The sequence below is a fragment of the Cataglyphis hispanica genome, chromosome 1 (assembly GCF_021464435.1).
Source record: "Cataglyphis hispanica isolate Lineage 1 chromosome 1, ULB_Chis1_1.0, whole genome shotgun sequence".
NCBI lineage: Eukaryota > Metazoa > Arthropoda > Insecta > Hymenoptera > Formicidae > Cataglyphis > Cataglyphis hispanica.
Genome location: NC_065954.1, coordinates 12,841,479 through 12,855,220, shown reverse-complemented (window position 1 = coordinate 12,855,220; position 13,742 = coordinate 12,841,479). Strand labels below are relative to the sequence as shown.

The following is a 13,742-nucleotide window of genomic DNA, read 5'->3' as shown; positions in this document are numbered from 1 at the left end:
TTTTTACTCAATTTTATATCACGTTGTAGGATTCCAATTATACGTAATGCTAATCGAAGTCTTCGAGGCGGAAAAATCTCGACTTCGTTGGTATTATCTGGTCGCATATGGTGCACCGCTACTAGTTGTAGGAATTTCCTGCATAATTGATCCACTCAGTTACGGTACCGATCGGTATTGCTGGCTGCGTGCAGATAATTATTTCATCTTCAGCTTTGTTGGGCCTGTGATACTCGTTATATTGGTAATTAATTAATTATATTAATTAGTTAAATAATGATCGGCGAAGAAAAGCATGTTAAAAAGAATTGACGATTTGCGATACTTGCAACTACTCCATATATATATTAATGTGACATTTTTTTTGCGATTCTTAGTTTTACGACAATGGCACTGAACACAGCGCTATATAATCGATTTTAATTGTCATTTTCGCAGGCGAATCTGGTATTTTTATCGATGGCGATTTATATGATGTGTCGGCACGCAAACACCACCGTGGCCATGAAGAGTAAAGAACATTCCCGACTGGCTAGCGCAAGGTAAGCAGTTACCCCTAGTAGCTTGTTCTATAGTAAATCACCGTAAATTACAAACTGTATATACCGTATATCAATCGAGTCCGTTCGTTGTCCGTCATATTCGAGATTTGATCCTCCCGTCGAAGCGTAGTATCCGAGATGTTTGTTTGATGCTTTCGGTTTACACGTTCGCAAGCTTTACTTGCTTAAAGAGCTCTCCCGAACGCGGATCTTGTTGTCACGCATCTTTTGGCGGCCATGCTGAATTTTTGGTTTTGGTTTTGAGTCCTATGTTTGGAATGACCGCAGATTTCGTTCTCGTTCGACACACCACTGTATTTGCTGTGATATACACGATATATCATTTTAGGATATACACGAGTATATCGTTCGATCACACGTCGTATACAGGGTGTATCACTCAGGATGATTGAAAAAAATTATCGAAATAACTATATCAACTATTTTAAATAAAAAAATTATTATATTTACGAACTTTTTTTGTTTTGCAATGTTCTTAAATTCCATACTAGATTTCAAAAATTCTGCATTTTATGTAAGATAATGTTAAGTGTTATCATTAATAATAATTATTACTAAAACGCGAATGAATTTTTTAGTTATAATTTTTAATGCTTTAAAAATACGAGATTTAAAATACAAAATATAAATTTTTTAATTTGTTAGATTCTATAGATTTCTGCTACGATTCCATAGTTTTTGAACTTTGCAGATTGTTATATCTATGAATTTTTATTTCATAGATAATTGTATGAAATGCAGAAATATATTGATATATCCAAACTTCCTTTGGGATACCCTGTATATTATCATATTTAATTTACAAATTTTGTGAACGGAAGTATAATTTGTGTGAAATTATTATAAAAGAAAAAAAAAAATTGTCTCTATTTTTACAAAATCGTGAAAACGTAAACAATTTGGTGATGGTAATAAAAAAAATTGTTGCAATCCCGATTCGGATTATTACAAATAATATTTGTCATGATGACAGATATTAAAATATATTTGTTGCTATGTATGATTTTTTTATTTGCATTGATATAATTAATCATATAATGATCATATCAATCATATTACTTGTAAAAAGTGCTTGCGTGCTCGGAAAAAAATAATGCGAATCGAGCATTGCAAATCGAAACATAAGTTATAATCAATTAATTAATGGTGTCGGAACAATCACCTAACTGCTGTCTTGTTTCATTTTTGTATTAAATCTTCTACCCACTTCTGTCTACACTGTTCTACATTCTTCTGCATGGCGTGGTTGGTTGGTAGTGGAAAGGAAGAGAATGCTCTTCCCAACAAATTGCAAGCGCACTTGTAAGATATTTACCATTTTTATTATTACTCACCCATATCATTAACATCGTCATTAATCACCATTTCGCTCGTTTCATTATTTTTTTTTTCTTTAGTCCATTTCATTTTAATTAAGCTATTTGAATATTATTTTACACTGATTTTGTGAACGTAGCCGTAATCTTTAGTCTCTCACATCATACATCGAAACACTCGCCATATGTGATAATGTGATACTCACCGGAAACGTGATTTAAAATGCCAATATTACATGAATACAATAAAACAAAAAATAATTTTATTTATGAGAATTAAACTTTCATGTACACTTTATGCGCACTTGCTCCTTTGCAATTAAAAAATCATAGCAATATGATTTTCAATTATTTTGAAATCTTGGAATTTTTGTTTTAATTGTAAGAGCTTATTGTCTGTTTAAATCGAAAAAATATTGCTATACTTAATTAATTTAATATATAATTTTATAATAAATAAAATTTAATTTTAATTATTTAATAAAGTAATTATTATAATTGATATGATATCATTTGTTTTTCTCTAGATATAATCACTTTCCTTATATTTTTTAATTGTTTTGTAAGGAAAATTTTATCAATTTGATTATGTCAACTTCATATAATAGCTAAAATTGACTGGTATAATAACTATTTGTTGTATTTATTATGGCACTTGCATTTCCTGTGAGTAGACACAATTCTCTGCATGTAGTATTTTCCTTAGTTTCGGGTATTACGCCTGATTTACAAGTAGAGATAGACGTGGAAGTATACCGTAGAGATATATCCGCCTACCTGTGTAACGTCACGTTCTAATCACAACGTTTTAGATAAGATGTCGCGATTTTGGTGACGCTTAAAGCAGTGCCTGCGAAAATAAAAGATTGGACTCTGCATAATGTCGTAATACTTAAACGCCCGTCGCGTGTCTCACGACAGCTACGTGACAGCAGCGTTATTTTCTTCTTCAACGTCACGTTTATTAATCCTAAACATTTAAACCGTGTGTTGCGGTCGATTGAAGAAACTTGGGATTGATTGTGATCATTTTTTGATTTTTTTATCACTAGCAAATTCGGCAAATAAACATGGAAATTGTGTCAAGAGAGAAAAACTCATTCATTATTTATAATAAGTGAATAGATAAAATCTTTTTTATAAATAAATTTTCTAAAATTTTTATGGCTTTTACGGCTTTATTTTTATTTTAGTTGTTTTCTTTATTTTCTTTCTCGTACTCTTAGAATGTATCAATCTTTTTTTTTTTTTTACTGAATTGCTACAAGAAATGATGACAATTAATCTTGAGTTTTTTTAAAGAGGTGCGTATGAAATATATTGCACAAGATTTGGATTTTTTGAAATATATACTTCAGAGATTTTACGCGATTATTGATCTCCTTTAAGCGCCGCCATCGCAATTTGTATTGTAAACAGAAACCTGGGACTGGTTGTTCTTCGATGTAATTTATTATCCTGTATCTTTTGATCAGGGCCTGGCTGCGGGGCGCTATCGTGCTAGTGTTTCTACTAGGTCTGACCTGGACGTTCGGGCTTCTCTACTTAAACCAAGAGTCCGTTGTGATGGCGTACATCTTCACCGTATTGAACAGTCTCCAGGGGCTGTTTATCTTTGTGTTCCATTGCGTACAGAACGAGAAGGTAAGGGAATACGTCGGGGTACAGAAGTCCGCCTTGATTTAGACAGTTCCGGTAACATTGTCGAATGTTGCCGGAGAGAGAAAACAGACAACAAACTTCGAAGTTATTCGAGAAATATGTAACATGATAAAAATATGTAATTTTTATCGCATAAGAATAGTCTCGTGCAATTCTTTATAATAGTAATTTAACTTTCCATCGATACGCTTTCCATAAGATCATTTTTATTGCATATTTTCGATGAATGAAATTGATGTAATGAAATGTTACTTCGTTGCCTGTACAAAAAAATTGTGTACATTTTATATTTCTTTACAATGAGATTAGTAGTAGCAAGCTGTAACGATCTTTTATAAATCCACGTATTTTTATTTTTGTATATAAATTTTTATATAAATTTAAAAAAATGAAGAATTTCCTAACATTTAAACGTTAAATGTTAAACTTAACATTTAATATGTCGATTACGTAATTCATGCTAATTAAGATCGCCGAGACGATAATCATGTCAACATCGTATTATTTTGCTCACGAATATCAGAACATGGAGATGAGAAAATATGTTTAATAAAGTACTGTGGTAATACAAATTATTGTGCGTTTACTTCGCGCACTTTCATCACCCATAGTATGCTTATTATAATTTTCTCAAGAATTTAACTTTTTTTTTGTTGTCATCGCGAGAAGCACCGTTTTTATACTCATTTCTCATTAAATCGGCACTAGAATTGCGAAGTTTACATTGCACGATACTCTCACAAATAGCTGCAGACAGCCTCTTCTAAACTTTTTTTGTCTAAAGATAATATATACAAATATATAAATTTTGAATAAGATGAAAAAACGTAGTTTCTTTATATTTTATAATTTTATTGTGTTTATAATTTTAAACACGATTGCTATTCTTTGCGAGGCTGTCTGCAACTTTCTGCAGTCTGCATTCTCACGTATCAAACGCGAAGAGACGTACGTGACACATTCGCACGCTGTCTCGCACAGGCCTTTAGTTCTTTCACGCACCGTTAAACTTGTTTTGTCGGGTCGGGCGGGTTCTGTTTCACTCTTACAGGTGAGGAAGGAATACAGAAAGTTTGTACGTCGCCATTCCTGGCTGCCGAAATGCCTGAGGTGCTCGAAGACGGTCACGGGCGGTTCAGCCGGCTCCACTGGTGGCAGCGGTGGCACCGGCGGCGCCAACGGTGGCAAGGACTTTGCTTCGCACAACACCTCGTCGAATCCATCGGCTCCTACCACCGACAGCTCCGGACTGTCACCCCATGCGGCTACCAATGTGGGTACCAACGCTAGCACCACATCACCACCGAACAATCACAACAACCTGACCACCACCTGTAACAATACGAATCTTTCGATAAACGTGAACCTGAACAATTTGTCGCTGAGATCGCCGGTCGGGGCACACCAGATGCACATGATGGCACCTAGCAACCACAATAGGCATCTCACCCAGCAAGGTATCCAAACGCCGCTTATACACCAAACCGAAATGCGCGGATAACGAAGCGAAGTAGAGACATCGCTCCGCGATACCAGAGTAACCGATATATCTTATGAAAATTGAGGTCGTGATTTTTACAAATAGTGCGTTGTTTTGTATCGTTTTAAATTGATTATGTGAGCATTATTTTGATAGTAGTTGATGAAATTATAATATCTGATTTTAATGAAAAGATTAATTAAATTATTAATTAATTAAATTAAATTTAATTATTAATTAAATAAAAAATTGTGGAATCAGTTGAAATATATAGACTTAATTTCAACATTTATCGATTGATGTGCTTATCCTTTTTTTTATGTTCTATTTAATTAAGTCAAGAATCATATTATATGCAGACTCGCGTCAAATTTGCAAAAATTAATACATATAAATTTTCGCAAGAATATTGGTTACTACGTTCTTTCGTGGAGTAGCCAAGAAATTGCAATTGTAGGAGTCCGAAAGGGGAATGTACGTCTTTCCTCTCCCTCTCTCACTTTTTTTCATAATATAGCAATGACGGTGCAATACTTGATTATTATGAAGTATGCAATCAATGTCTATCTTTTTTTGTATAGACAAAATTAGATAGAAGCATATGTAATAACTTGTGTATGCTCTTATGGGAACGATTCTCGAATAACGATAATAAATTGCGTTTCTCTTTTTTTTTTTTCTCTACATATTCTTTTCTGGCTTTGCTCTTTCCAGTATGATTATAAATAACACAAGTATGATCCGTCTGTAATTAATTATTATCGCTCACTTTTTGCCTGCCGCTCAGAACTCAAGCCTGCCTTCCTTTAAGCTTGTCCCCTTCATGATTCAAAGGTTGTTGCTAGTCATAGTCTTTTCACGTGAATTATGGTTTCTTTCTATCTCTCTCGATTCTCTCAGCGCGTGTAAATAAATTTTAGTTCATTATATATTTAGCGCTAGATGTGATTATTTATTCCTTGATCTTGTCCTTACAGTATATTTAATTAATAGAGCAACAGAGAGTTTTAATTAAAATACACAACATCTCTTTTTCTTAATATATTGTACATTAAATTTATTACAGGATATATTTGAGCACAAGTCTTATTTTATTGCTTTTACTTATAAGGTTTGAAGTACATTTCAGGGTCCCTTTTCTTTCTTTTTAAAAGTGAATTGCAAGTAAAACTTTATTATAAAAATATATTTTTAGTTCTAAAATTCTCTAATATATGTATATATAAAATTGAGAGCGACTTTTATGCGGTTATGGATACGACTACGTACACAACTCAAAATTTTGTTCTTCAAATGCAAAATTCTTATATTATACAAATATAGATTTATAGGAACTATTCATGAATATATTAAATTATTTTTCTCTGAATACTATATTTATAATGATTTTATTAAGTATACATTTGGCTTTAATGTTCGAAACGAAAAATATGTCTGAAAGCTTTTTTTGTCAGCAATTCACTTCAAAAACTGACTCGCAGAACGGCGAGTTAAAAGGCATTTAACGAACCGTTCGACTCTTTCGATTCTATCGCGCTCAGAGAGTCGAAGAGAATTGGCCGACAAAAATAAAGTGAGAAAGAGAAAAAGAGAGAATGGGAGGGAGAGAGAGAGAGAGAGAGAAACTAGCGAGACAAAAAAAATATATTTAGAGGAGATAGTTGAACGTGTTCATGTATGCTATTATAGAACAGTTTGTAGGAAAACGCTAGCAAGAGCGAAACTTTAATGTTAAAAGTAATTGAGAATATAAAATTTCATAACGTTAAAACACATGACTTTTTTTATTAATTTTTTTATACTTTTTTAATTTTTAATGTTAAATATTATAATAATTTTAAATTATGATTATTTTTCTTATAAAAGCATCCGCGTTTGATTCTTATTGGGCCCGCAAAAATTCAAATCGTGCTTTTCCTATAAAAATTCATGTTTTATTTAAAAAAAACATATATGTATATCTAAAATAAATTTATTAACTGAAAAACTTTTTAATTTTCACTGTTAAATTGCTGCGTGCTTATTTTTGTTTATTTTTTTTTTTTAAAGATTGCATAACAATGAGAAATAAAATTTAAATTTGTAGAAATTTTTTTCTATGGAGTTCTATAGAGATTATGTTAAATAGTATTTTTTTCTATCAAATCTGACATTTTGTCTTACTTATTCTTCAGTTTATAACAACTTTGATGTGTCAAAAATTAATAAATTTAATAAATCATTGTTTAATATTGATGATCACTTTGCATTCGTTATAGAAATAAATGAAATTCGGCGCCTCTTGTTAATCTTGATTTAATTTGACTTCCTCGTTAATATACGACATTGTTATACTTCCAATTAAAGATATTTCTCTCTCACTCTCTCTTATTCTAGCACTTTTTATTGAAATGTTAAGTAATAACGACAATTTCTGAAGAATCTTAAACATAAACTTTAAATTATTGGAAGAAAATTAAATTATTGAGTTTGAATAAATTAAAATATATTAACCATCAATTAGTTTCAAACAATTTAGAAATGTAAAAATATATTTGTTATATCTAGAATTACATGTTGCATTGATAAAAAAAATTTGTCGATTTTATAATGGAAAATAATTATTTCTGTATGACTTTATCAAATTTTGTTTCTAGTAATTAGATTGTTTTTTTTTTACTTTCGGAAGCAATAATGTCTTTATTGCTATTATATGTATTCCTTTCTTTTTTTTGTATTTATCGTTCTAATTTACTCTTCTCTCACAAAGTAAATTAAAAAAAAATTCTCTTGCAAAAAATGTTTTAAAGGACTCTTTATATGAAAAATCTTAATATTTAAAATAGGTTTCGGAAAAAATATATTTGTTTTTTCTTAAAACTGAATTCGGTTGAAGATGTTTCAATTTGAAGATTAGAATTTGATAATGATTGATGTCCCCCATTCTGTAAATAAGGCGCGGAAGGCAGGCACAGCACGAGTACTCGAATTTGCACTCTTGCGAGCACGCTCGCCCGCAAGACTTCCTACTAACAGTGGTGATTTCCGTGCTTCTTATCTGGCCTCGGGGTTTGGTGTAACGCGGTTGCTGGTTACTTTGTATCCTCTCACCCGAGCTCGTTCCCTTTCTCACTACGAAAAGCGCGATTTCGCGCGATTCGTCGTTCATTTCAGGTTTTCCAGATCATCGATGAAATCTGTGATCAGGTAAAAGGCAGTAAGTGACGTAATTTCGTTGGAATGGATATTTTACACAGAGAATGATAGTTGGAGTTGTGCTGTTGAAGTAATTTGGTAAGTCAAATTTAGCAATTAAACATTAAATAAATAAATTTTTATATTGAATGATAAATTCTTGTGAATATGGCTAAAATAAAATAATTAAAATTTTAAAGCTATGAAGTTCTGAATTTTTGATCTATGATTAATTTTAAACAAGATTACGGAAATATAAAAATATTTTAAAAACATATCAAAATTAGCGTGGTAGAGATAATTAAAAATATAAATTTTATTTGTTAATTACTGCCTTTTGCCTAATCATAAAAATAATTTTGAAGTCGCGTGGAAAATCGTAACATTAGTTACATTCACGCAATCATAATTTACAATCGTCAGCATTGCATTTTCTATTCTATTGTCTTCTCGTTAATTTCTGTGTTTACCATATTTGATGTGTTGAACGAGTTTTATTTACTTAGCAAAATGCTGATTAGATTTTTCATTTCAATTGAGGCAAATCTCTGTGATAATGTATCCAACTTATTTCTTGTAATCATAAGAAAACTTTTATCAATTTATTTATTTTATTTATTATTATATAATGTGTATAATATTATATAAGTGTATAAATTTTGCACACACATAAAATTATATACAAATTATATTTTTTACGGAGAAAATATGTAATTTTTATTTGTACTATTTACAGATTCATAAAACATAATTTCAAAAAATTTAAAAGTATAAATGTGATTAAATAATCAGAAACTGAAAAAATTTATCATGACAACGTTATGTGAAAATTTTAGTTTTATTTAATTATTGATCCATTTTTATATTCAACCAATCAAATTCATGACAAAGGAGTTTAAACAAACAAACTTCCGTCGGCGATAGGGAAGGTATACGTTTAGAAAGATTCGTAATGTACCAGTGAACCTAATTCTAACTAGACACGCGAAGGGCGGAGTACGAAGGTATGCACACTATGCAAGCACTTACACATCGCATTTCACTTCGTTTTGCTCTCTTGCACTCATTGGATCTTCCGTATTCCGCCTGAACGCGCTTCCAGTATAATGAAGTGATTTTTTTTTCATCTTTCCCTGAATAAGCGATCGATCGAAAAAACGCTTTTTCGAAGATGCAAATGCACGCGCATGACGATTGTATGTTGCGCTTGCAACTGTTTGCGTAAAAGCGCGTTTTCCATCGAAATCGCCGACGTATTTCACATGCCAAACGCATATTTAATCTCTTTGCACTTGTCGCGCATACTATTATCTACTGGCTCGCAGAATGCTGCGAAATATTTATTAATGCATTAATTTATTGTAATTTGAGCGAGCAATATCATTTTGTAATTTTTTTTTTATAGAAGAAAACACAAAAAATGTTATACGCTATTTATTTTATTTTGATTGAAATATCAGTTTTTTATTTTCTATAAAATTTTGAATATTAATTAGAAAATACGGTAGTCGAACTTGCGCTTCAAGTATGAAAGATTAAAAAATAATCAAATGCTCGCACAGGCACTCACTTACACGATCAATCACTTAACGGGAATTGAAAAAAAAAAGGAAAGATTGGGTGAGAAAAATTAATCCGTTACATCTGTCACACCTCCACTGTACCACACATGCTCATTCACTGATCATTTTTGCTCTCTCTTTCTCTCTTTCTTTCTTTTTCTTTCTCTCTTTCTCTCTATTCTTATCCGTTAGATGCGTTTCGCTGATTAACGCATGTCTATAAGGTAAAGTATAGAGAAAACTTTCAGATAGCTAAAACTTAGGTAGGCAATTATTCTATCACTTCTTTCATACAAACTTTCAAATTCTGTAAACTACAAAATTCAAAATGAAGGGATTTGACTTTTTCGAGAATTATAAGAATATAATTAAATTTTGAAGATTTTAAAAGAATATTTTTCGATTTGCTTCCTTTATAAATATGAATAATTCAATTTTTTGGAGATGCGAAGAGCTTCTTTGACTTGTTTCAAAGAATCCACACGCTTCAAAATTATACATCATTGTTCGAAAGATGATTCCAAGAGAACTGGACGACACCGTACAGTTCTCTTTCTTGATCTGTGTCAGAGTTGCCGGTCATAGGTTTCGTTAGGACCGGAAGTCCGGCTGTAGCGGTCGCGTGACTCGTCCCTATAGAATCTCGAAACAAGTGCAATCACGTGTCGTCCTCGTATAACAAACACGCTCGTCCGCTTCGTCGAAGGGCGAAGGAGGAAAGGAGGTCGCGATGTGTCCAGGGAGAGCCCTTCAGTGTGCGTGCCGACGTCGCGTATCTCAGAACGCTACGTCGTAGATTCGCTCCTGCACGGGTTAAATCTGTTCTGCTTCCGGTGCCACGCGAGATACCGCTGGATATGTACAGCGCTCATATCTCCCTCGTGTCGTGTAGAATTTACGCGCCCTTCCTCTTCCCCGTGTCCACACAATTATGTATCCTAATTGGTGCACGAGGTCTCTTGTCCCGCTGGTTCATCGATCGAGGAGCTTAAGCCTTCCGGTCTTCCCAGCTTTGTGATTTCAATTGGGAACACGGATATTTATGGAGGTAGCGAGAGGACGAGATGTAGCCGTAATAATGAAGTTAATATTATCCTTTTTTAGACTTTTTTTAATTCTTAATGTTTTATATAACTTGTCTTTCGTGGACTATAAATTAATATTTTGTTAGAGCAAAATCTATTTGTTAACTATTTGAAAAGAAAAATTTTTGAATGAGAGATATTATCTGCGAGATGCAATGGATATTACTAATAGATATAGCTAAAATCATACACTGAAAATATTAAAATAAATAAAAGAAATATTGACCCGCAATGCGTTTCCAAAGAAATATGAAATTCTTTAACACTTAATCGATGATTTTTGTATTAGTGTAATTTCATGAAATTTTCTATTCTATGATTTCGTTGAAACAGAGTTGCTTCTAAAATCAGTGCAGTAGTTGGAAGACTCTTTGTTTACTGACATTGTTTACGACAACTTATATTGAATCTACATAAATATTAATCATTAAAAATATGATATATTTTAATTTTTCTGGCGATTATTACGCATGGAATAATTATCTAGAGAATATATATCATCCATTCACACGCATACACTGAAACACACGAGCGATACTGACAGAGCTGACCCTGCTTATCGGTAAACAAAGGGTTAAGGGGGAACGGCGGATTGGTTGCTTTTACAGTACTTGGTATCCGGTCGAAGCTGGGCGATAGTCGATAGGCAGCCGGCAGTACCGGTGCCAGATGAATCCGCCTCGACCGAGGCTCACATCGTGGCCACCCTGCCGTACGCACGTCACGCCTTCTTACCCTCAGCTCCCAATATCCCCAAATCTGCCACCGCCACTTGGGGCCACCTTAACAAAAACCTCATGTGGAAGGTAACTAATTCACCGCTAAACTCGCTCGCTGTGTTTCTCACCCTCTGGGGGCGGCTCTATCGTAAGGCAAACTTTACGATCGTTTGGACTTTCGAATTGGAAAAACCTTAATAAAAATTACGAAAAGAGTATCTTTATTTATCGCAACTAAATTATATTTATAATTGAACAAATAATTTTATCAATTATAGATTACATTTCAGTATTTATTATAATTTAATTAAAAACTTATCGCGGCCCTTTAATCGGCATAATCTGTATTTTTGAACGATGATTATATATGCGAAACATCGTCGAACTATAAGCATTCTCGTGAAATGTTTCGGGATCATGGTTTCGTATTTGCGTGCAGCTCGCTAATATTGTACGTATGTTTGCAAGGATTTGCTAAACCGCTGCTTCTGCATTGATGAGATCCTCGCTAAGTACGATCTTTGGCAAGCGGTTCCCGTTTACAAGAACCAGCGGTCTTTGTATGCGCAAGGATCTTGCATTTGCGAGGAGTACACTAATCAAGCGTATAGTTCATGCATTTGCATATACCAACTGTTATCCTCGTATTCGCGAGCATTTAGCTATTTCTCGCGAGAGGATTTGGCTAATTTGGCTCTAATATTTGCGGGAACTTCATTAAATTGTGGTCTGCGCGTTTATAAAGATTTCGTTTTTTTTTCCCAAGAATCTAAATATAATACTTTATCAAGAGTTTTGCTAAAACTAGAGCCGTCTCCATTTTCATCGTGTGTCTTTTGGTCTCTCTATTTCTCTCTTTTATTTCTGCATGGTGTGCAGTATTAATTTTCACTCACTTGTACAGCACTTGTTCATCTTTATGCATCCTAGGAGTGAGCCTGATCTGAATTTTGAGCCTGAAGATGCGAGTATACTTTGTCTTGACGTAAGATTATTTTTCAAGTTTGCGACATAGCGTGTATCATAATTCTTCGTTTGCAATTCTTTCTCCAGTTTTTTCTTTTATATTAAAGAAACTGAACAATTAATATTTTTCTGAAATTTTTGAAATAAAACGGATCACATATTTTTTATATATCTAAAAATGATTTGTTTGATTATACACACAATGTAGTGTAATAAAATTTGTTTCAGTTCCAAAATATGTAAAATAAATCATGTCAAAACAAAATTTATATATTTAGCATCATGGTATTAAGAGAAAATTAACTTTCCTACGTTATTTACGCGAAGTACAATGTAAGAGAGTAATAAAATTGCATAAATTATGGAGACATAAATCAACGTCACCATCTGTAAAGGAAACAGACTTGTTTACTGGACGTATATACAAAAATTTATTTTTTTTTTCATCTCTGCAATTCTTGAATTCTTTTGCAAAAATACTGTAAGTACTGTTGCATATCTCTTTTATACTTTTACTTTTGACGATGCTCGCTGTGAATTACCGAGATGTAGCAAAACATGGTGATTGATGAGCGCCGGCTAAAGTAAAAGCAGAAGAAACGGAGATGTTATGGAATAAGCCATGTCGCTCTTCCGGCACCTCCCCCGCTGCCTCTCCCCTTTCTCTTTTTTTTTTTCTTATTCTAATGCGCGTCCACCGCGTGAGAACAAATGCGAATACATGCGGTTATGACGTTTTATATCAGAACACAGTGCTCCATTTATCCTGTCATGAATTGTATGTAGCTCATCTTGTGTGCCTTGGTTTACGTTACGTTACGTCAGTTTTTTTCTTGTACTATGTGTACAATGAAAAGAGGAGGATGATTAACCGTGAAATACGGTCTTCATATGCAATACGAGCGGAATTTTCTCGTTTGTTTCTCCTCTCATGCATGCGCGGCCATCAATTGAGCCGTTTCATTTGAAAGTGACGTATAAGTATAATGAAAATAAGATAGAGATAGCTATTTTAACATTTTCACAAGAATGGCATATATTATATAATTTAAATTACTTTAGTGGGAGAATTAAATGTACTGTGTAGACAAAATATACATGAAATAAACGGCTCAATTGCTCAAGTTTCCAAATAAATCATCATCTAGCTTCAACATTTTTGCGTCCCATGATTAAATGATTATCAATGATATTTTACAATAATATATCATTGTG

The 13,742-nt window shown here is 32.9% G+C and overlaps 1 protein-coding gene across 3 annotated transcripts in view; it reads left to right on the top strand.

The window, feature by feature from the left end:
- LOC126848404 (latrophilin Cirl-like) overlaps positions 1-13,742 on the top strand; it is a 398,190-nt gene that overhangs the window by 382,475 nt on the left and 1,973 nt on the right. The window contains exons 12-17 of one of the 3 annotated variants that reach the window (XM_050589334.1): positions 30-244; positions 439-542; positions 1,821-1,865; positions 3,355-3,523; positions 4,593-4,814; positions 11,451-11,648. In XM_050589334.1, the coding sequence (XP_050445291.1) occupies positions 30-244; positions 439-542; positions 1,821-1,865; positions 3,355-3,523; positions 4,593-4,814; positions 11,451-11,648 (953 nt within the window). Of the gene's footprint in view, positions 1-29; positions 245-438; positions 543-1,820; positions 1,866-3,354; positions 3,524-4,592; positions 4,999-11,450; positions 11,649-13,742 lie in introns of all 3 variants that reach the window. The other 2 variants (XM_050589423.1, XM_050589511.1) reach the window with 2 other exon arrangements.